Source organism: Helianthus annuus, chromosome 14 (assembly GCF_002127325.2).
Source record: "Helianthus annuus cultivar XRQ/B chromosome 14, HanXRQr2.0-SUNRISE, whole genome shotgun sequence".
Lineage (NCBI taxonomy): Eukaryota > Viridiplantae > Streptophyta > Magnoliopsida > Asterales > Asteraceae > Helianthus > Helianthus annuus.
This window is the reverse complement of record NC_035446.2, coordinates 17,181,231-17,202,208: the sequence shown is the minus strand read 5'-3', so window position 1 is coordinate 17,202,208 and position 20,978 is coordinate 17,181,231. Positions and strand designations below refer to the sequence as shown.

The 20,978-nt window shown below is 39.2% G+C and overlaps 1 protein-coding gene across 1 annotated transcript; it reads left to right on the top strand.

The window, feature by feature from the left end:
* Window positions 1–6,993: 6,993 nt before the first annotated feature.
* LOC110906466 (protein FAR1-RELATED SEQUENCE 5-like) lies at window positions 6,994–20,695 on the top strand. Its single transcript, XM_022151596.1, has 6 exons — window positions 6,994–7,015; window positions 7,690–8,337; window positions 8,398–8,500; window positions 8,595–8,853; window positions 9,069–9,430; window positions 20,056–20,695. Exons 1-6 carry the CDS (start codon window positions 6,994–6,996, stop codon window positions 20,693–20,695), a joined length of 2,034 nt encoding a protein of 677 aa, XP_022007288.1.
* Window positions 20,696–20,978: the final 283 nt, after the last annotated feature.

Genomic DNA, 20,978 nt, shown 5'->3' with positions numbered 1-20,978 from the left:
GACTAAAATGGCAACAAAAGTGAAACCATAGGGACCCAGATTTAAAAAGTTTGAGATTTGGACTAAAATGGCAAAAGTGCCCAAACCACAGGGACCAAAATGGCAGTTTACTCATTTTTAAATCAAAAGTTTATTTCAAATCTTTACCTAATGAATCTGGCAGGATTTGATGTTGTATTAGGAATGGATTGGTTAATAGCCAATAAAGCCAGTATTCTATGTGATCAAAAGTCAATACAAGTAAATTCACCAAAGGGTGAAAAGATCACAATTAAAGGAGATAAGCCATCTAGATCCACAAAATTCATCTCTGTAATGAAAACAGCAAGCTGTGCAAGAAAAGGATCACTAGTGTATATGATTTCCATAATCATTAACACTAAAGGAAAAGAATTAAAAGATATTCCCGTAGTATCTCAATTTTCAGACGTATTCCCAGAAGAATTACCAGGATTACCGCCATACAGAGAAGTCGAATTCAGAATTCATCTGCTACTAGGAACAGCACCAATTGCCAAAGCCCCTTACCATTTGGCACCCGCAGAAATGCAAGAGCTAAAGAAACAATTGGATGAACTTCTGAAAAAAGGATTCATACAGCCAAGCTCATCGCCATGGGGAGCACCGATCTTATTTGTCAAAAAGAAAGACGGGTCAATGTGAATGTGCATTGATTACCGTGAATTGAATAAAGTCACGATTAAAAATCGGTACCCATTACCGAGAATCAATGATTTGTTTGATCAGTTACAAGGAGCTCGATTCTTTTCTAAAATCGATTTACGCTCAGGATATCATCAATTAAAAGTACAGGAAGAGGACATTCCTAAGACCGCTTTCAGAACAAGGTATGGCCATTATGAATTTACTGTCATGCCATTTGGTTTAACCAATGCCCCAGCTGCATTTATGGACATGATGAATCGAATATGTAAGCCATATTTAGATAAATTCATAATTGTCTTTATAGATGATATTCTCATTTACTCTAAGAGTAACGGAGAACATGCAACGCATCTACATGCACTCCTAAGTCTATTAAGAAAAGAAAAGCTTTATGCTAAATTTTCAAAGTGTGAGTTTTGGTTAGAAGAAGTACAGTTTCTTGGACATTTAGTCAGTTATGAAGGAATTCATGTAGATCCCACAAAGATCAAGGCAATTACTAAATGGAAAACCCCTGAATCACCAACAGAGGTTAGAAGTTTTCTAGGACTGGCCGATTATTATAGACGGTTTATTAGAGATTTTTCTAGAATAACCATTCCCTTAACTAAGCTAACCTGTAAATCTGTTTAGTTTGAATGGGGACCAAAACAAGAAGAAGCCTTTAGAATTCTTAAGCAAAGACTAACCAACACACCTATACTAGCATTACCAGAAGGAACTGAAGACTTTGTAGTCTATTGTGACGCTTCTAAGTTAGGTTATGGATGTGTGTTAATGCAACGTCAAAAGGTTATAGCCTATGCTTCTATACAACTTAAGAATCATGAAGAGAATTATACAACTCATGATCTAGAATTAGGAGCCATAATTTTTGCCCTTAAAATTTGGAGACATTACCTTTACGGTAGTAAGTATAGCATTTTCACCGATCATAAGAGTTTAAGATATGTTTTTGGGCAAAAGGAGTTAAATACGAGACAAAGGCGATGGATGGAAATTCTTAGTGATTATGATTGTAACATCAAGTATCATGCAGGAAAGGCTAATGTAGTAGCCGATTCTTTAAGTCGAAAGTATCATGAAAAGCCATAAAGAATACGTTCCCTTAAGTTAATTCTGCAGATAGATTTAAATGAACAGATTAGAGAAGCAAAAGAATCAGTAATCAAGGATGATAGTGAAAAAGTGAAAGGAATGATTAAGGAATTAGAAAAAGGAACATATAGAATTTGGAGATTCCATAAGGAAAGGATTTGGATACCTAAACGAGGAAACCTACGCCACCGAATTTTAGAAGAAGCCCATAAGTCTAAGTATACGATACACCCTGGAAGTGATAAGATGTACCAAGACTTAAGAAAGAATTTTTGGTGGATAGGAATGAAAAAGGATATAGCAGCCTATGTTGCTAAGTGTTTAACATGTTCGCAAGTTAAAGCTGAACATCAGAAACCCTCAGGTTTGTTGCAACAGTTAGAAATGCCAGTGTGGAAGTGGGAATTGATAACAATGGATTTTGTTACCAAACTATCCAAGACAAGAAAAGGTAACAATACAATCTGGGTGATTGTAGATAGATTAACTAAGTCTGCTCATTTCTTGCCAATGAAGGAAACTTTTAGTATGGAACAGTTAGCCAAGTTGTATGTAAATGAAATAGTTTCATTACATGGAATTCCTTTATCAATTGTTTCTGATAGAGATAGCCGTTTTACCTCTCATTTTTGGACTAGTTTCCAAAAAGCAATGGGAACCAAGCTAAATCTAAGCACCGTTTATCATCCTCAAACAGACGGACAAAGCGAAAGAACAATTCAGACAATGGAAGATATGCTTAGAGCTTGTGTAATTGATTTCGAAGGAAGTTGGGACGAACATCTACCATTGATAGAATTTTCTTACAATAACAGCTATCATACCAGTATTAATGCTGCACCATTCGAAGCACTTTATGGAAGAAAGTGCCGAACTCCAGTTTGTTGGGCAGAAATTGGAGAAAACCAACTATCTGGACCCGAGATAGTGCAAGAAATAACAGACAAGATTATCCAAGTCAAGGAAAGACTGAAAGCAGCACGTGATAGACAAAAGAGTTATGCTGACAACAAGCGAAAATCGTTGGAATTTCAGGTGGGAGATAAGGCCTTATTAAAGATTTCTCCTTGGAAAGGAGTGGTAAGATTCATCAAGAGAGGAAAGCTAAGCCCCAGGTATGTTGGATCTTTTGAGATTATCAGAAGGATAGGACCAGCAGTTTATCAGCTACAACTGCCAAAAGAAATGGCAGGAACACATGATGTATTTCATGTATGCAATCTCAAAAAGTGTTTAGCCAGTGAATCATTAGTAGTACCTCTTAAGGACATAGAGGTAAATGAAAAGCTTAAGTTTGTAGAAAAGCCTCTACAAATTGAAGACAGAAAAGTCAAGAATCTCAAACACAAGAGACTAGTTCTAGTCAAAATAAAATGGGATTCCAAGAGAGGACCAGAATACACATGGGAGCTTGAATCAGAAATGCAGTGGAAATGCCCACACCTATTCCAGTAGATCTCGAGGACGAGTTCTAAAACAAGGCGGGGAGGATATAACAACCCTCCTAAAATTATTTTTGACACCCCTAAAATATTTAGAACACCCCAATACGTCCAAAAATACACCCTGTATACGTAAAATGGCCCTAAATACCTTTATTTTTACAAAAATTAAATAAAATCAAGATTTAATGGGCGCTCGCGGGCCGCGAAGACTATGTCTTTGGCTTACGTGGGCCACGACAGATCAACATCAGGCTGACACCTGGTGCCGCCACGTGTCAGTAGCGTGTCGAGCCTAGTGGCCGAATCAGCAACCCTAGGGCCTACCCTAATTGGCCTCGCGGGCCGTGAAGCCCTCCTTTGTTTCCTTCGTGGGGTGCGAACCCCTCCTTTGTTTCCTTCGCGGGGCGCGACAAGGTGGACGATCAGAATTATAAATAGAGGCCATCGGCTCTCATTTTCAGTTGCTCACAATTCGATCTTTCTCTCTCAATTTCTACATAGCAATTATAATACTCGGGTATCATACCCACTAAATTAGCGAAGCTCTGCCTCGTTGTAAGTATTTTAACCCCCGGTTACGTATTAGATACGCTGCCCGATTGATCTAGTGCTCCGTAACGGATGTCGAGGCTCTGCCCGACGTAGTCATTGGAGTTCTGTCTCGGGGAGGGTATAATTAATGTAAATTTTGGGTTAATATACTAACGTGTGTGCGTTGTTTAATTATTAGATAATAACCAGGAAATCACAAAGGAAAACCCTAAAGTAGCAATGTGAGTAATCTCCTTTTCGTAAACCTTTTTGCAAACTATTTTTACAAAACCTTTATTTATTTTAAATTATAATTAGCAGTGATTGAGTCTTTGTAATTCTTCAATTACTGCCAGTATGTTGGGGTTTTGTATACAAAATGTGGAACACGTTACCATTGGACAACGAGATAGCCAATGTGTAATATGACCCACCAGTCAGGATTGACAGTCCTGAATGAGTAATTGTGTAGATATAAACATTGTAATCGCTCTCAATACAGTAAAATGATAAAACTTTTCTTGATTAAATTGGGATTCACTCACCAATATTTCCCACTGACAAAATGTTTTTAAACGCATTTCAGGTAATAAAATGTGAAAGCCAAATAGAAGCCAGCTGGACAGCACTGAAGGCATGGAAAAAGTGGCAATAAAAGTTACCTAAATAAAGTAGATGTTTTATTTCAATAAAATAGGGTTTATCCCTATAATCCTGTTTGTAACGAAAACTTGGGTTTTATCCCAATATAATTATTATTATAAAAATCTGGTGTTTTACTCTGATAAAATATTTCCTAACTACGGTCCTGATGAAATTTCCGTTGCCAAATAATGATAAACACCGATACCACCATCTCTGAGTAGGTCGCAGCCGTCCGCCTCCCGAGGCAGGGGTCGGGGGTTGCGACAATTTTTTTCTTAAACCACCTAATTCAGGTTGCTAAAGGAAAGAAGCCATATCAACAACAAAATTATATTAACCACTACTTTATTATAACAATCATGGGTTTATTATAATAAAAAGTTAAAAACCATGTCAACAACAAAATTATATCTATTTAAGTAATTAATTGGTTAACTAGTAATACATGTTAGAGTAAATTGCCAAATTCGTCCCTGAGGTTTGGACATGTTTGCCAGTTTCACCTAAAACAATTTTTTTGTACCATATTGTTCTTCACTTTTGAGATTTTTTTTTACCATTTTCATCCAAATTTCTAACTTAGGTTATTTTTAAGTCATATATTTGGATGAAAATGACAAAAAATCACAAACCTTAGGGACGATTTTAGCAAAAAAAGCTAGACGTTTGGATGAAAATGACAAAAAATCTAAAAGTGAAAGGCAATATGGTAAAAAAAATTGTTTCGGATGAAACTGGTAAACATAACCAAACCTTAGGGACGATTTTGGCAATTTACTCTATATATTATAACAATCATGGGTTTCTTTCGTAATCTTCGAGATGAAGCCATATCCTTCTGTACAATAAACTCTCCTTTTATTCAATAAACTCTCCTCCTACTATATACCGTTATCTTAACAAATTAGGGATCTATCCTCATACAAAATCCCCAAATCCCAAAACCCCAACCATCTTTCTAACCATTACTTAATGAAGAAATTAGGCCGCCAGATGCCCGCAAACGTGAAAGAGACGTCGCTCGCCTTCGACGCCATGCTTGTATCCTCTCCTTTCTTGTCTTCAAATTTCAGATCTGAAAAACCTAGGTATGGCGGATTGGGGAAATTGAACGAAACCAACTTTTGGAGGTACTTGTTAACTTTCGGACGAAGAGTTTGGTGGTCGGTGGTGTTGGGGATGGTGGCGACGGTGAGAACAGGTGGTATGGTGTGGTCGTGGTGGCGGGAGAGAGAATGAGAGATGAGAGAGAAAAAAATGAGAGAGAGTAAGAGAGTAGTGTTTTATTTATTTAGATATACAACTTTTTTAATTTTTAAAAATTCTTTTTTACATTATAGTCTCTAGAATAGTGAAATGACAAAAATGTCCTTATGTTCAAGTCACATGACTAGATTTAACAGAAAACATTAATTAGGTTAGGCCTAAAGGGCATAGCATGTTACAGTTTAAAACATTATGTACAAAACTAATCAATTTTAAAGATAAAAGACACCAACTGAAATTTGCTGCATAGATAAAGCACAAAATTTGTAATTCACTCTTAATTCAATTTATGTGATTGTACTCTCATATATACTTTTGATTTTTATTATTTGGTGGTTTTTTTTATCTCAAATATGTCATTCACATATCTATAGCTTGGGAAAAACTAGAATGAAAACTTATTTATGTTGAGAAAACTTTAAAAAACCTATGTAACTCTTGTGTAATACTATCTAAAATTACATATATTTTTTTTGTAAAATTTTTAGAGCATGTAACAAACATATTTTTAAGCGTTTTGAGAAAAAAATGAAAAAAAAGAGCCAAGTTGGTATTTAAAAATAAATAAATTAAGTTTCATATGTTACATACGTAATAACACTCCGGTTTATAAAGATGATGTTACACATTTTTTAGGTAGGAATTTTATATATTTAAAAAATTCCTTCGGTGCTCTTTTTAATTTTTTTTTTTCTAAAACGCTTGAAAATGTTTATATCACATGCCCTAATTTTTTTTTAAAATACATTATTTTTTATGATGATACGCAAGAGTTACATAAAGTTTTTAAGGCATTCTGATGCTGAGAGGATTTTCAAAACAACCTTTTTGTAACATTTCATCAATTTGTTTGAAAATATTGATCTTTTATGTACTTTCTAATCACCAACATGTCTCCAAAAACACAACTGTTTAAATGTTGTCATGTTCTCCTCTCAAGCCACATACGTTGGATCCTTTATATATTTATGCATGTGATGTATATACTATGTAAATTGTTTAAATGTTGTCGCGTTCTCCTCTCAAGCCACATACGTTGGATCCTTTATATATTTATGCATTTGATGTAAAGATCAAATAGGAAGTTTATTTTGGCTAGCAAGTATAGGAAGCAATCTTAGCCGTTCATCTTCTTTTTTAAAATTTTGGACGCGTGGGCTTTTTCGTCTTTTTACATTATCATATCTTCGTTCTAATTCGATTATTGATTCTGTTACCTCTCTTCTTAGTTCATCACTCTCATAACAGAATTGAAGATACTATAACCCTAAATCGCAATCGATCGCAAATTCACCTCTTTTCAAACATTAATCTTGTTTCGTTCGTCAATTCGATAATCTCAATGTCTTCTTCAGACTCTGCTGGTATATTTAGCTTCAATTTTGAGTAAATTTTTGTTATTTTTTCCGAAATTCATTGTTTTGCGTTTTATAATTCGTGTTTCTGTTATTAATATTTGATTTTTCATAAGTTTAATTGTTATTGTTGTATAATTTAACATAATTTGTTCGTTTTGTTTCTTCATCATTTATTGCGTTTTAGTGAAGAGTTGCGTTATATGATATTAATCAAATTATATGCATACAAACTTTTAATTTAAGACTGATGTAATATAAAGCTATAACTGTCATTGTTGTACAATTTTAGAGTTTTGTTCGTTTCATACATTGTTTTGTTTGTTCATCATTTGATGCGTTTTACTGAACGTATTGCGTTTTATTCTTTTATCCATAATAGTTCATATACAAACTTTAAAGGTCTGTATTTCTAAATTTTTATTAACATATTTTGGGATTTAACACTAAAAACATTATTATTTAAGTTGTATTGCGTTTTATGGTTATTTGATAAGTGTTTCAGATCACATGATGCGTTTTACTGAACGTATTGCGTTTTATTCTTTTATCCACATTAGTTCATATAAAAACTTTAAAGGTCTGTATTTCTCAATTTTTATTAACATATTTTTAGATTTATCAATAAAAACATTATTATATAAGAGGTATTGCGTTTTATAGTTATTTGTTAATTGTTTCAGATAACATTTTCAAGTGGGAGGAACGTGTATGCTTAATCAGTGGAAGAAAGTTTTTCAAACCTAAAGTCAGTGGATCCATTACACCTGCTGTTGGAATGTTTTTTAAATCATTTGAAGAGTCTTTTGCGTTTTATCAGAGATATGCACTTGCTGCAGGTTTTTCTGCAAGAAAAAATACCTCTTGGAAAAATGGTGGTGGTTTAGTGAAAATAAGATATATTGTCTGCTCAAAAGAAGGATTTCATGTTAGCAAAGAGATAGATTCTGGTTCAGTTGATGAGAACAGTAAAAAGATTGTTAGACGTAATAGAGGTTCAAAAAGAGTTGGATGCAATGTTCATGTGAAATTAATATTAGAGAACAATAATATGTTTAAAATCTACTACTTTGAAGAAGAACATAATCATATCTTTGTTGAAGATGAAGATATTCATTTCTTGCCGGCTGCCAGAAGTATCGATTATGTTAAAGAAAGTTTTATATCTGGATTGTCTGCAATCAATATTGGACCTGTTAAAACATTCAATATTATGAAAACAATGTATGGTGGTTTTGCTGAAGTTGGTGCTAGTAAAGTTGATTGTAAGAATTATAGAAGGGATTTGAATCTTTACATAGGAGAGTATGATGCAGAAATGGTAGTTAGGCGTCTTATTAGGAAGAAAGAATGATGTCCTGGTTTCACATGTGATTATGTTATTGGTGAAGATAGAAGATTGAAAGGGCTATTCTGGGCTGATGAGCAATCAAAAATAAATTATACAGTGTTTAGTGACATAGTTGGTTTTGATGCTACTTATAAATCAAACAAGTAAGTTTTTTTCATTTATTGCGTTATATATTCTATTGCGTTATATATCCTGTTCTAGTTTTTCTAATGCTTTTTTTAATTTGTTTTTATGTAGGTATGATTTGGTTTTTGTACCATTTACTGGGATTGATAATCATTTTAGGAATGTCACATTTGGTGGTGCGTTACTTGGTTCTGAGATTGAAGATTCTTATAGATGGCTTTTAAGGTGCTTTGTTAATGCTTTGGGAAGTGAGCCTAAAGTTGTTGTTACTGATCAAGATGCTGCAATGAAGAGAGCTATTAAGGATGTACTTTCAAGAAGTAGGCATAGGTTATGTATGTGGCATATATGGGAGAAATTGAAGACAAAGGTATTTACTGCGTTTTATGATATAACAAACTGCATTTTTATATAGTTTTATTATTGCGTTTTATGTATTATACAATAAGATCCCCAAACACTTTTATCAATAGAATTACAAAACAATTGCATTTTACCATCAATGCATTATGTTTATCATTTTCAATATATTGCGTTTTAAATTATTGCGTTTTATGTTTAATAATTTTATTACGTTTTATACAGGTTGGTCCTGTTTTGTCAGCAAACATTGATTTTAATACAAGAATGACTCATGTTGTTTGGAATGATACTATTATTCCAGAAGATTTTGAAACTGAGTGGCATTCAATAATGTCTACTTTTGGATTGGAAAATCATGAGTGGTTAAAAGATATGTACGATCTTCGATTTGATTGGATTCCCGCTTATTACCATGGAGAGGATTTGGCTGGTCTTATGCGTACTACGTCTAGATGTGAAAGCGAGAATTACTTCTTTGGTCAGATTTGCAATCCAAGATGTACACTTGTTGAATTTTTCAGTCATTTTGAGACTGCAATGGATATTCAAAGGCATGAGCATAGGAGGAATGATCATGATACAAGGTATATTCAGTGTAAGACCTGGAGTGTCACACCCCCAAAATCCACCTGCGGAGTACTACCGCTTGGAGGAGTGACTGACCAGGATCCAACCACCAATCATATTGAACAGGCATATAAGTAGTTATAAAATCCAACCAATACAATTGGTGTTCAAACAAAACATAGTTTAAGTTGCAAGCAGAAGCATAAGATTTAAAACCAAAACATAAGTTCAATTATTTCCAAGTTTAACATGGCACGCAGCTATCCATGTCCCACAACGACTCTCCCCCGTGCAAGCTCCAGCTAAGTACCTATGGTCCTGCAAAGCATGTAGTAACGAGTCAACAACAAGTTGAGTGAGTTCACAGTTGGGTGTTCGTTTTAATTTGTTTCGAAAACAGTTTCCTTTATCTGGCATCCTGCCGTGGGGGTTACCCCATAGTTGAAAACGTGACTTGTTTATTCCCAGTTACTCTGGCATTCCAGCCGTGGGGGCTACCCCGTGTTAGTTATCTGGCACTTCGGCCGTGTGGGCTACCCCATGTATACACTAGACTCGTTACCATATCGACTACTGACTGTAGTCATGTTTATGTGCCCTGAAACTGTCAATGTCTATCATCATTGACGTGCCCTAGATCCATTAGTTCACGCCCGTCCTCTGCGGCACGGTGTGAGGTTTGTCAGACCTAAATAGCGCTATCTAACTAATGACCCGCTCGCCATTGGCCCGGCGATTAAGTCGATATAAAAGGAGGGACTTCGTGATAGAGTTTTGGTCTAGTACGAGTTATCTGTCCGTGAGGACGAGGAATTACATTCCTGAACCATTGCTGTCCTACCCAAGGAGGACGAGGAATCTATGTTCCTTAACCCCATTCCCAACCCAGGGAATCCCATGCTTTGTAGAGGGTGTGAACTCACCTTGGTTTGCTCGGTAGATACACAGAAAAGTCAATCAAGTTGTAAGTGGTCAACTACGTCCTAACATAGATACCATTCAAGTCAGGTTCGTATCCAAGTAGTGCACGTATGTTCTACACGTATACTAGCAAGTAACAATCATGGCATACATATCTAGCATGGCAGTTCAACAACAGTTCGTAACAGGTTCCATAGTAATGTTCATGTAACAACCAAAGTCTAAGTGTGGCCCAAACAGTTGGACTCGTAATAGCACGCAAGCCCAAAACACGCATTCAACAGTAACACAAGAAGCCCATAAGTCCGGCCCAAATATCCAAGCCCGTAGCAGTGTGGAAGTCCAAACAGTGTGTACATGTATATGGTCTCGAGTCGAGACTGTGCGGTCTCGAGTGTAGCTTACAAGATCTCGAGTTGCAACCGAGGTGGTTTCGGGTCATGCATGTATTGGTCTCGAGTCGCAATCGGACTCGCAAGCAGGGTCTCGGGTCATGATGTTTGTGTGATGATCATGTGTGGTCTCGAGTCGAGACTAGGGGTTCTCGACTCGCAACCTGTGTCGCAATCTATGTTCTCGAGTTATCATGTTCATGGTCTCGAGTCGGAACCGGGGGTCTCGACCCCCCAGCAACTGCTGATTCTGCACAGTTGTACTATCCAATAGAGTTTTGATTTCATGCAACAATTGTGTACTATCCACTAAACATGTTTTCTTGTCTAATTATTAACCAAAATGGATCAAACAATCAGATTTCAAATATTCATAACATATTCATATCATACTCAACAAGTTCTTCATATATTCAAGTCATGTTCATGTTGATCATCAAACTTGTTCATCATGTTTTAGGGTTTTTAGCATTAATCATGGTCATAATCATGAACAACAATCAAAACACTTAAACATACTCATCTAATGGTTTCAATCATCACATAACACCGATTACATGACATTATCTAGTATATATGCAAGCCGGTTTCATGAACATTAACAATAAGTGGTTTAAACCTCATTTAAACACAAGATATCATGAGCTCATTGTGCAATATATCCGAATCAAAGCATGTTAGCCGAATACATCATATACGTAACATCATCATACAAAATAAATACCTAGCATGCATCACTAACCTACATCATTACACATCCACACCTTTAATCATGGATAAACTTAGCAAGCAAACATATTATCATAATCATCAACCCAAACACAAAACACAACATGAATCACTAACCGGTTAGGGGATAGGAAGGGTGAACTCCAAATGCCGATTCCAAGCTTGAATCGAAGACTCAAGTGTTAATCGATTGGATCCGAGAATGAGGGAGTGGAGGTTTGTGCTTCTAGGGTTTTAGTGAGAGAGAAAGTAGGAGAGTGTTTATGGTTTGCCCAAGAAAATGGCAAAGATGGCTAGGAGTGTAATATATATACTAGTTCTACATGGTGCACCCTAATGGGTTTCGGGTGTGATTAAACGGCCCAACCGGCCCAACTGTTACTGTTCACTCGAGACCGCATGGTCTCGAGTCGGGTTCTTGGTTCTCGGCCCACTTACACATATATATACATACTATTCATACAAGCACACACATAATCACATAAAAGGTTCACTTATATCATTTACTAAATTGATAAGTTAACTAGTCACGTAACGTTCAAGCAAGTTACATCAAGATACAACGAAAGGTTCTAAGTTTCGAGTTGTCACATCATCCCCAAGTTGAAAGAAATTTCGTCCCGAAATTTGGTGGCACTCACTGAGGAAGCTAGTTAAGTTGTATGGTTTTCCCGGTTATCCTGGGGTGTCACATCCTCCCCCCGTTGATCTGGAATTTCATCCCAAAATTCCGTAGCTTCAGCCTTAGTAGTGGTCGTACTGTTTGCGAACAGTTGGGGATACTTTTGTTTCATCTGATCTTCGCGTTCCCAGGTGAACTCTGGGCCGCGACGTGAGTTCCAACGAACTCGAACGAGAGGTATTCTAGTGCTCTTGAGGACCTTAACATCCTGGTCCGTGATTTCAACTGGTTGCTCGACGAATCGTAACTGCTCGTCGATAGTGAGTTCCTTCAGAGGAACTATGTGGGTCTCGTCTGACAGACACTTCTTCAGATTCGACACGTGAAAAACGTTGTGAACTGCACCGAGTTCTGCTGGTAAGTTTAGTCTGTAGGCCACCCTGTCTATCTTCTCAATGATTTCAAATGGTCCAACGTATCGTGGGTTAAGTTTGCCTCGTTTACCAAAACGAACCACACCCTTCCAGGGTGAAACTTTGAGTAGTACCCGCTCCCCAACCTGGAGCTCAAGTGGTTTCCTGCCCTTATCGGCGTAGGCTTTCTGACGGTCACGAGTGGCCGCCATGCGTTGTCGTATTTGAGCAATCCGTTCAGTAGTGTCCACCACATGTTCCGGACCAGTGATTTGACTATCCCCCACCTCTGCCCAACAAAGAGGTGACCGACATTTACGTACGTACAATGCCTCAAACGGAGCAGCTTTAATGCGGGTGTGGTAGCTGTTATTGTACGAGAATTCCACAAGTGGTAGATGTTTTTCCCAGCTGTTGCCAAAGTCGATTACACATGCACGAAGCATGTCTTCTAAGGTCTGAATAGTGCGCTCGGACTGCCCGTCCGTCTGAGGGTGATACGCTGTGCTCATATCTAAACGTGAGCCAAAGGACTTGTGCATTGCTTGCCACAACTCTGAAGTAAAACGTGCATCCCGATCGGAGATAATAGAGGTGGGCACCCCGTGCCTCGAAACAACTTCCTTGGGGTATATTTCCGCTAGAGTGGAGAATTTATCCGTTTCCTTAATCGCCAAGAAGTGTGCGGATTTTGTGAGTCGATCCACGATCACCCAAATAGTATCGTTTCCGCGCTGAGATGTAGGTAGGCCAGTAACGAAATCCATGGAAATTTGCTCCCATTTCCATTGTGGTATCTCTGGTTGCTGGAGTAGGCCTGAGGGTTTCTGATATTCTGCCTTGACTCGCGCACAAGTCAAACACTTGCTGACGTAAGTTGCTATGTAGGCCTTCATGCTAGGCCACCAATACGTAGTTTTAATATCGTGGTACATCTTATCCGAACCAGGGTGTACCGAGTAGCGGGACTTGTGTGCCTCATCCATCACAAGCTCTCGTAGGTTGCCATAGAGTGGAACCCAAATGCGTCCTGTTACGTAGTAAGCACCGTCTTCCTTCTGTTCTAAGCGTTGTCTTGACCCGCGTTGGGCTTCAGCCCTGACGTTTTCTGGTTTTAGTGCTTCCATCTAAGCAGCTCGTATTTGGGAAGGTAGACTAGAATGGATCGTGAGTTGTAAAGCTCTCACGCGCTTAGGTGCGGTGTCCTTTCGACTAAGGGCGTCTGCCACGACATTGGCCTTGCCCGGGTGATACCTGATGGAGCACTCGTAGTCATTCAGCAGCTCGACCTATCGTCGTTGCCGCATATTCAGTTCCTTCTGCTTGAATATGTGCTCTAGGCTCCTGTGGTCGGTGTAGATGGCGCACTTGGTACCGTACAGGTAATGTCGCCATAACTTAAGTGCGAAAATTACAGCTCCCAGCTCTAAATTGTGTGTAGTGTAGTTCTTCTCGTGAACTTTGAGTTGGCGCGAGGCGTAGGCTATAACTTTATCTCGTTGCATCAATACACAACCAAGGCCTTGAATTGATGCGTCGTAGTAAACCACAAAATCGTCTGTGCCCTCTGGCAGTGAAAGAATAGGTGCACTACAAAGTCTATCCTTTAGGTGCTGAAAGGCTAACTCCTGTGCATTTCCCCAGCGGTAAACAACACCTTTTTGCGTTAGCGAGGTGAGAGGCTGTGCGATCTTAGAAAAATCCTTAATGAACCTCCTGTAGTAACCTGCCAATCCCAAGAATTGGCGAATTTCCTTTGGTGTGCGAGGTGCAGGCCAGTTCTTAATAGAGTCTACCTTGGATGGATCAATGTGAATCCCATCCTTGTTTACCACGTGGCCTAGGAAATGGACTTCTCGAAGCCAGAAGTCGCATTTCGAGAACTTTGCGTAAAGCTGTTCGGTTCGAAGGAGTTCCAGAATAAGCCGTAGATGCTGCTCGTGTTCCTCCTGACTCTTAGAATAGATCAGGATGTCGTCGATGAAGACTATAACGAATTTGTCCAGATAAGGCTTGCACACTCGGTTCATCAAGTCCATGAAAACTGCAGGTGCGTTTGTCAGCCCAAACGGCATGACCAAAAACTCATAATGCCCATAACGAGTTCTAAAGGCTGTCTTAGAGACATCCTCTTCTCGAACTCTCAGCTGGTGATATCCCGATCTCAGATCGATCTTTGAATAGTAGCTCGACCCCTGTAACTGGTCGAACAAGTCGTCAATACGCGGTAGAGGATAACGATTCTTCACAGTCACCTTGTTGAGTTCACGATAGTCGATACACATTCTGAAGGTACCGTCCTTCTTCTTCACAAATAGCACTGGAGCTCCCCAGGGCGATGAGCTTGGACGAATAAAACCCTTATCCAAGAGTTCTTGTAGTTGCGTAGAGAGTTCTTCCAACTCTGATGGAGCTAAACGATAAGGTGCACGAGCTATAGGCGCAGCTCCAGGAGCTAGTTCAATCTGAAACTCGACTTGGCGATGGGGTGGAAGACCAGGTAATTCCTCAGGGAATACCTTAGGATAGTCACGTACAACTGGAAAATCTTCTAGCTTCTTCTCTTTCTCCGAGGTGTCAGTAACAAGAGCCAAAACGGCAGTGTGGCCCTTTCACAAGCACTTCTGGGCCTTACGGAAAGAGATAACATTTTCAACAGCACTCCTCTTGTCGCCACGAATCATGAGAGGTTCACTACCGGAACCAGGAATACGAACGATCTTCTCGTTGCAAAGAATCTCTGCTCGGTGTTGGGATAACCAATCCATCCCAATGACAACGTTGAAACTACCCAAGACGATAGGAATAAGGTCAATAGAGAAGGTCTGGTTAGCGAGGACAAGTTTGCAATCTTTGACTACGTGTGAGGCCTCCAAACTCTTACCATTAGCTAGCTCTACAGTGTGTTTGTTGTTCAAGGGTGTTGGAATACGCTTAAGCATTTGACTAACTTCTAGTGACACATAGCTAGTATCGGAACCCGAATCAAATAAAACTGTAACATAAAAGTCGTCGAGGAGGAACTTACCCGTCACCACGTTGGGGTCATTCCTTGCTTCACCTTGGCCAATCACGAACACCCGCCCCCTGGCACCATTGTTGTTGTTGTGGTTCCCATTGTTACCATTCCCCTGATTGTTGTTGTTGTTGTTGTTCTGGTTCTGGTTCAGTTGGGGACAATCTTTCTTGAAGTGGCCTTCAGCTCCACACTGAAAGCACCCTTTGTTGTTACCCTGTTGCTGCCGCTGATTCTGTGGGGCCTGCTGACGATTCTGATTGGCGGGGTATAAGCTCCTGCAATCCTTTGCAGCGTGACCAGGCTTGTTGCACCGATGACAGTTGCCCTTGGTGCATGGCCCACTGTGGTGTAGGTTGCAGCGATTGCATTTGGGGTGATTCCCCTTGTACCCACCATGACTTTGACCACCAGATGATTGCTGACTGGGGCTCTTGTAGTCATCAGTCTTTCTCTGCTGAGACTGAGATTGCACAGAAGTTGAACCCTTGCTTGAAGCTCCATCCCATTTCCGTTTGTTGTCATTAGAGGTACCAGAAGTAGTTGCAGCACCTATGCGCTTTGGTAACTTGTTCTGCTCCACCGCCTGATCAGTAAGACGGTGAGCCAACTGAACAACCTGCTGGATAGTGGCCAGGTTTGCTGAAGTCACATGACTTTGGATTTCTGGCACCAAGCCCTTGAGAAAGAGTTCAATTCGCTTAAACGGAGGGTCCACCATAGTAGGACACAATAAGGCAAGCTCATGCGATCTCTTAGTATACGCCTCAATTTCTGACCCCGTCATCTTGAGGTTGTAGAACTCGTCTTCCAGCTTATGAATGTCATCACGACTGCAGTATTCCTCCCTGATCATTTCCTTGAAAGTTTCCCATGGGGTGGCGTTGGCAGCAACCAACCCCAGCATTTGAACTTGAGCGTTCCACCACGTGAGGGCTAAACCCTCGAGAGTACCGGTAGCATACTTCACCCTGCGCGCCTCAGGGCATTCACACATTTCGAAGACAGATTCTAGTTTCTCAAACCAGTGGAGGAGACCTACTGCTCCTTCAGTTCCGCTAAAAGTAGTCGGTCGGCAGTCCATAAAGGTCTTAAAGGTGCACACCAGTGGCTGAGCATGTTGACCTAAGGTAGGTGAAAGAAAGACAGAGTTTAACACAAAGGTTGGTTCACGAGAGTAGGATTCTAAAGATCCTAGGATGAGTTCGGACTGCAGGATATACCTCCTGCGTATGCAGCTGCAAGTGCTGCGGCAACTCGTTCGTTAATCAGAGCCGTCAACTGGGCTTGTGTCATGTTAACGCGTCCACTCATGATCTTCATACAAGAGGGAAACATGAGTGAGAGAGGTTCGCGAAAGTGCGACGGTAGAAGGGAGTAAGCACACATGTGTTCAAGCAACAGTAGTTATACTAATCAAGCATACCATGAGCAATGTACTATGTAACTATCAAGTAGGCAATACACATAGATCATATCACCTAGAATGTCGAGCCTTGCATGTGGAGTGAAGCGTCGTTGTGGACTGTTGAGCACTGTACAGGTTATAGTCTGGTTTTAACAAAAACGTTTCTCCTTTATTAAAACCAAGTTCACTATAACCAATGGCTCTGATACCAATCTGTCACACCCCCAAAATCCACCTGCGGAGTACTACCGCTTGGAGGAGTGACTGACCAGGATCCAACCACCAATCATATTGAACAGGCATATAAGTAGTTATAAAATCCAACCAATACAATTGGTGTTCAAACAAAACATAGTTTAAGTTGCAAGCGGAAGCATAAGATTTAAAACCAAAACATAAGTTCAATTGTTTCCAAGTTTAACATGGCACGCAGCTATCCATGTCCCACAACGACTCTCCCCCGTGCAAGCTCCAGCTAAGTACCTATGGTCCTGCAAAGCATGTAGTAACGAGTCAACAACAAGTTGAGTGAGTTCACAGTTGGGTGTTCGTTTTAATTTGTTTCGAAAACAGCTTCCTTTATCTGGCATCCTGCCGTGGGGGTTACCCCATAGTTGAAAACGTGACTTGTTTATTCCCAGTTACTCTGGCATTCCAGCCGTGGGGGCTACCCCGTGTTAGTTATCTGGCACTTCGGCCGTGGGGGCTACCCCATGTATACACTAGACTCGTTACCATATCGACTGCTGACTGTAGTCATGTTTATGTGCCCTGAAACTGTCAATGTCTATCATCATTGACGTGCCCCAGATCCATTAGTTCACGCCCTCCTCTGCGGAACGGTGTGAGGTTTGTCAGACCTAAATAGCGCTATCTAACTAATGACCCGCTCGCCATTGGCCCGGCGATTAAGTCGATATAAAAGGAGGGACTTCGTGATAGAGTTTTGGTCTAGTACGAGTTATCTGTCCGTGAGGACGAGGAATTACATTCCTGAACCATTGCTGTCCTACCCAAGGAGGACGAGGAATCTACGTTCCTTAACCCCATTCCCAACCCAGGGAATCCCATGCTTTGTAGAGGGTGTGAACTCACCTTGGTTTGCTCGGCAGATACACAGAAAAGTCAATCAAGTTGTAAGTGGTCAACTACGTCCTAACATAGATACCATTCAAGTCAGGTTCGTATCCAAGTAGTGCACGTATGTCCTACACGTATACTAGCAAGTAACAATCATGGCATACATATCTAGCATGGCAGTTCAACAACAGTTCGTAACAGGTTCCATAGTAATGTTCATGTAACAACCAAAGTCTAAGTGTGGCCCAAACAGTTGGACTCGTAATAGCACGCAAGCCCAAAACACGCATTCAACAGTAACACAAGAAGCCCATAAGTCCGGCCCAAATATCCAAGCCCGTAGCAGTGTGGAAGTCCAAATAGTGTGTACATGTATATGGTCTTGAGTCGAGACTGTGTGGTCTCGAGTGTAGCTTACAAGATCTCGAGTCGCAACCGAGGTGGTTTCGGGTCATGCATGTATTGGTCTCGAGTCGCAATCGGACTCGCAAGCAGGGTCTCGGGTCATGATGTTTGTGTGATGATCATGTGTGGTCTCGAGTCGAGACTAGGGGTTCTCGACTCGCAACCTGTGTCGCAATCTATGTTCTCGAGTTATCATGTTCATGGTCTCGAGTCGGAACCGGGGGTCTCGACCCCCCAGCAACTGCTGATTCTGCACAGTTGTACTATCCAATAGAGTTTTGATTTCATGCAACAATTGTGTACTATCCACTAAACATGTTTTCTTGTCTAATTATTAACCAAAATGGATCAAACAATCAGATTTTAAATATTCATAACACATTCATATCATACTCAACAAGTTCTTCATATATTCAAGTCATGTTCATGTTGATCATCAAACTTGTTCATCATGTTTTAGGGTTTTTAGCATTAATCATGGTCATAATCATGAACAACAATCAAAACACTTAAACATACTCATCTAATGGTTTCAATCATCACATAACACCGATTACATGACATTATCTAGTATATATGCAAGCCGGTTTCATGAACATTAACAATAAGTGGTTTAAACCTCATTTAAACACAAGATATCATGAGCTCATTGTGCAATATATCCGAATCAAAGCATGTTAGCCGAATACATCATATACGTAACATCATCATACAAAATAAATACCTAGCATGCATCACTAACCTACATCATTACACATCCACACCTTTAATCATGTATAAACTTAGCAAGCAAACATATTATCATAATCATCAACCCAAACACAAAACACAACATGAATCACTAACCGGTTAGGGGATAGGAAGGGTGAACTCCAAATGCCGATTCCAAGCTTGAACCGAAGACTCAAGTGTTAATCGATTGGATCCGAGAATGAGGGAGTGGAGGTTTGTGCTTCTAGGGTTTTAGTGAGAGAGAAAGTAGGAGAGTGTGTATGGTTTGCCCAAGAAAATGGCAAAGATGGCTAGGAGTGTAATATATATACTAGTTCTACATGGTGCACCCTAATGGGTTTCGGGTGTGATTAAACGGCCCAACCGGCCCAACTGTTACTGTTCACTCGAGACTGCATGGTCTCGAGTCGGGTTCTTGGTTCTCGGCCCACTTACACATATATATACATACTATTCATACAAGCACACACATAATCACATAAAAGGTTCACTTATATCATTTACTAAATTGACAAGTTAACTAGTCACGTAACGTTCAAGCAAGTTACATCAAGATACAACGAAAGGTTCTAAGTTTCGAGTTGTCACATGGAGTGACTTTGTATTGGAGAAACAAGCATCAGAAATATATACCAAAACAATTTTTAAGGATATTTAGATTGAAATTGATGCTGCCATTACAAAGTGTATGTCAAAGTCTCTTGATACTGTGGGTGATGTTCAATATTATGAAATAAAGGATTTCAAACAGCCATGCACATCTTTATTCAAGGTATTTTTTAAATTTATATTGTTTTAAATATCTATTGCATTTTATTTTTTCCATCTTTTGTTGCGTTTTATCATTATATGATCATATACTTATTTCTGTATTATATTTATTATTCATTGCGTTTTATATTACATTTCACTAATTTTATATAGCTTATCTTATTTACAGGTGCAATACAGCAAACAAGAAGATGGTTTAAGTATAAGTTATTCTTGCAAACGTTTTGAACAATTTGGTATATTGTGCCGCCATATATTTTATGTTCTACGGTATGATGATATAACTGAGTTTCCTAGAAGATATGTTAATAGAAGATGGATGAGAGATGTTGTTTCAAATGGTTCAAATCATTGCAATATTCGGTTTGATGAAATTGGTAGGAATAGTGAAATTGTTAAAGTTTATAGAGAAATCATTGTTGCAAATGAGTATGTGGTTAATAGGCTGGTTGGGGATTTAGATGAGCTGTGTCGTTACAGGGATCATATTAAAAGTTATATTGATAAAGCGGATGAGGTTATGGTTGCTGCGACGCCTCCTAGTCGCAAAGAAAGATTTGCTGATATTGGAGGGAACTTAGAAAAATCAGATTCTATGATTCGTGTCCCGATCAAAATAAGGACCAAAGGATGCGGTGTACAAAAAAGGATCAAGTCTAATCGTGAGATTGCAATTCAGAAATCATCAAAGATCCAGAAATCGTGCCGTGTATGTGGTGGAAAAGGACATAACAGTCGCACATGTAAAGATAAGGTTTCTTCTAATGCTATAGGTTCTAGCAATGCAATGTAAGTATGTATACAAATTCTGTCAAATTCTGATATCAGTAAGAAAAAAAAATTTTGTCATTGCGTTTTATGATGTATAGGTTTCATCTATTTTTGTTACTGCGTTTTGTGATATCCTTCATAAATATCAGCTTTTTTTGGTTAATTGCGTTTTATGATAACAACAGTATATTGTTATGGCGTTTTATACATAGAACAATATACTTTAAATGGAATTTTTTGATTATTGCGTTTTATTATAACACAGATCATAGATCAAATTAAACAAGAAATGCAAGTGGATACAT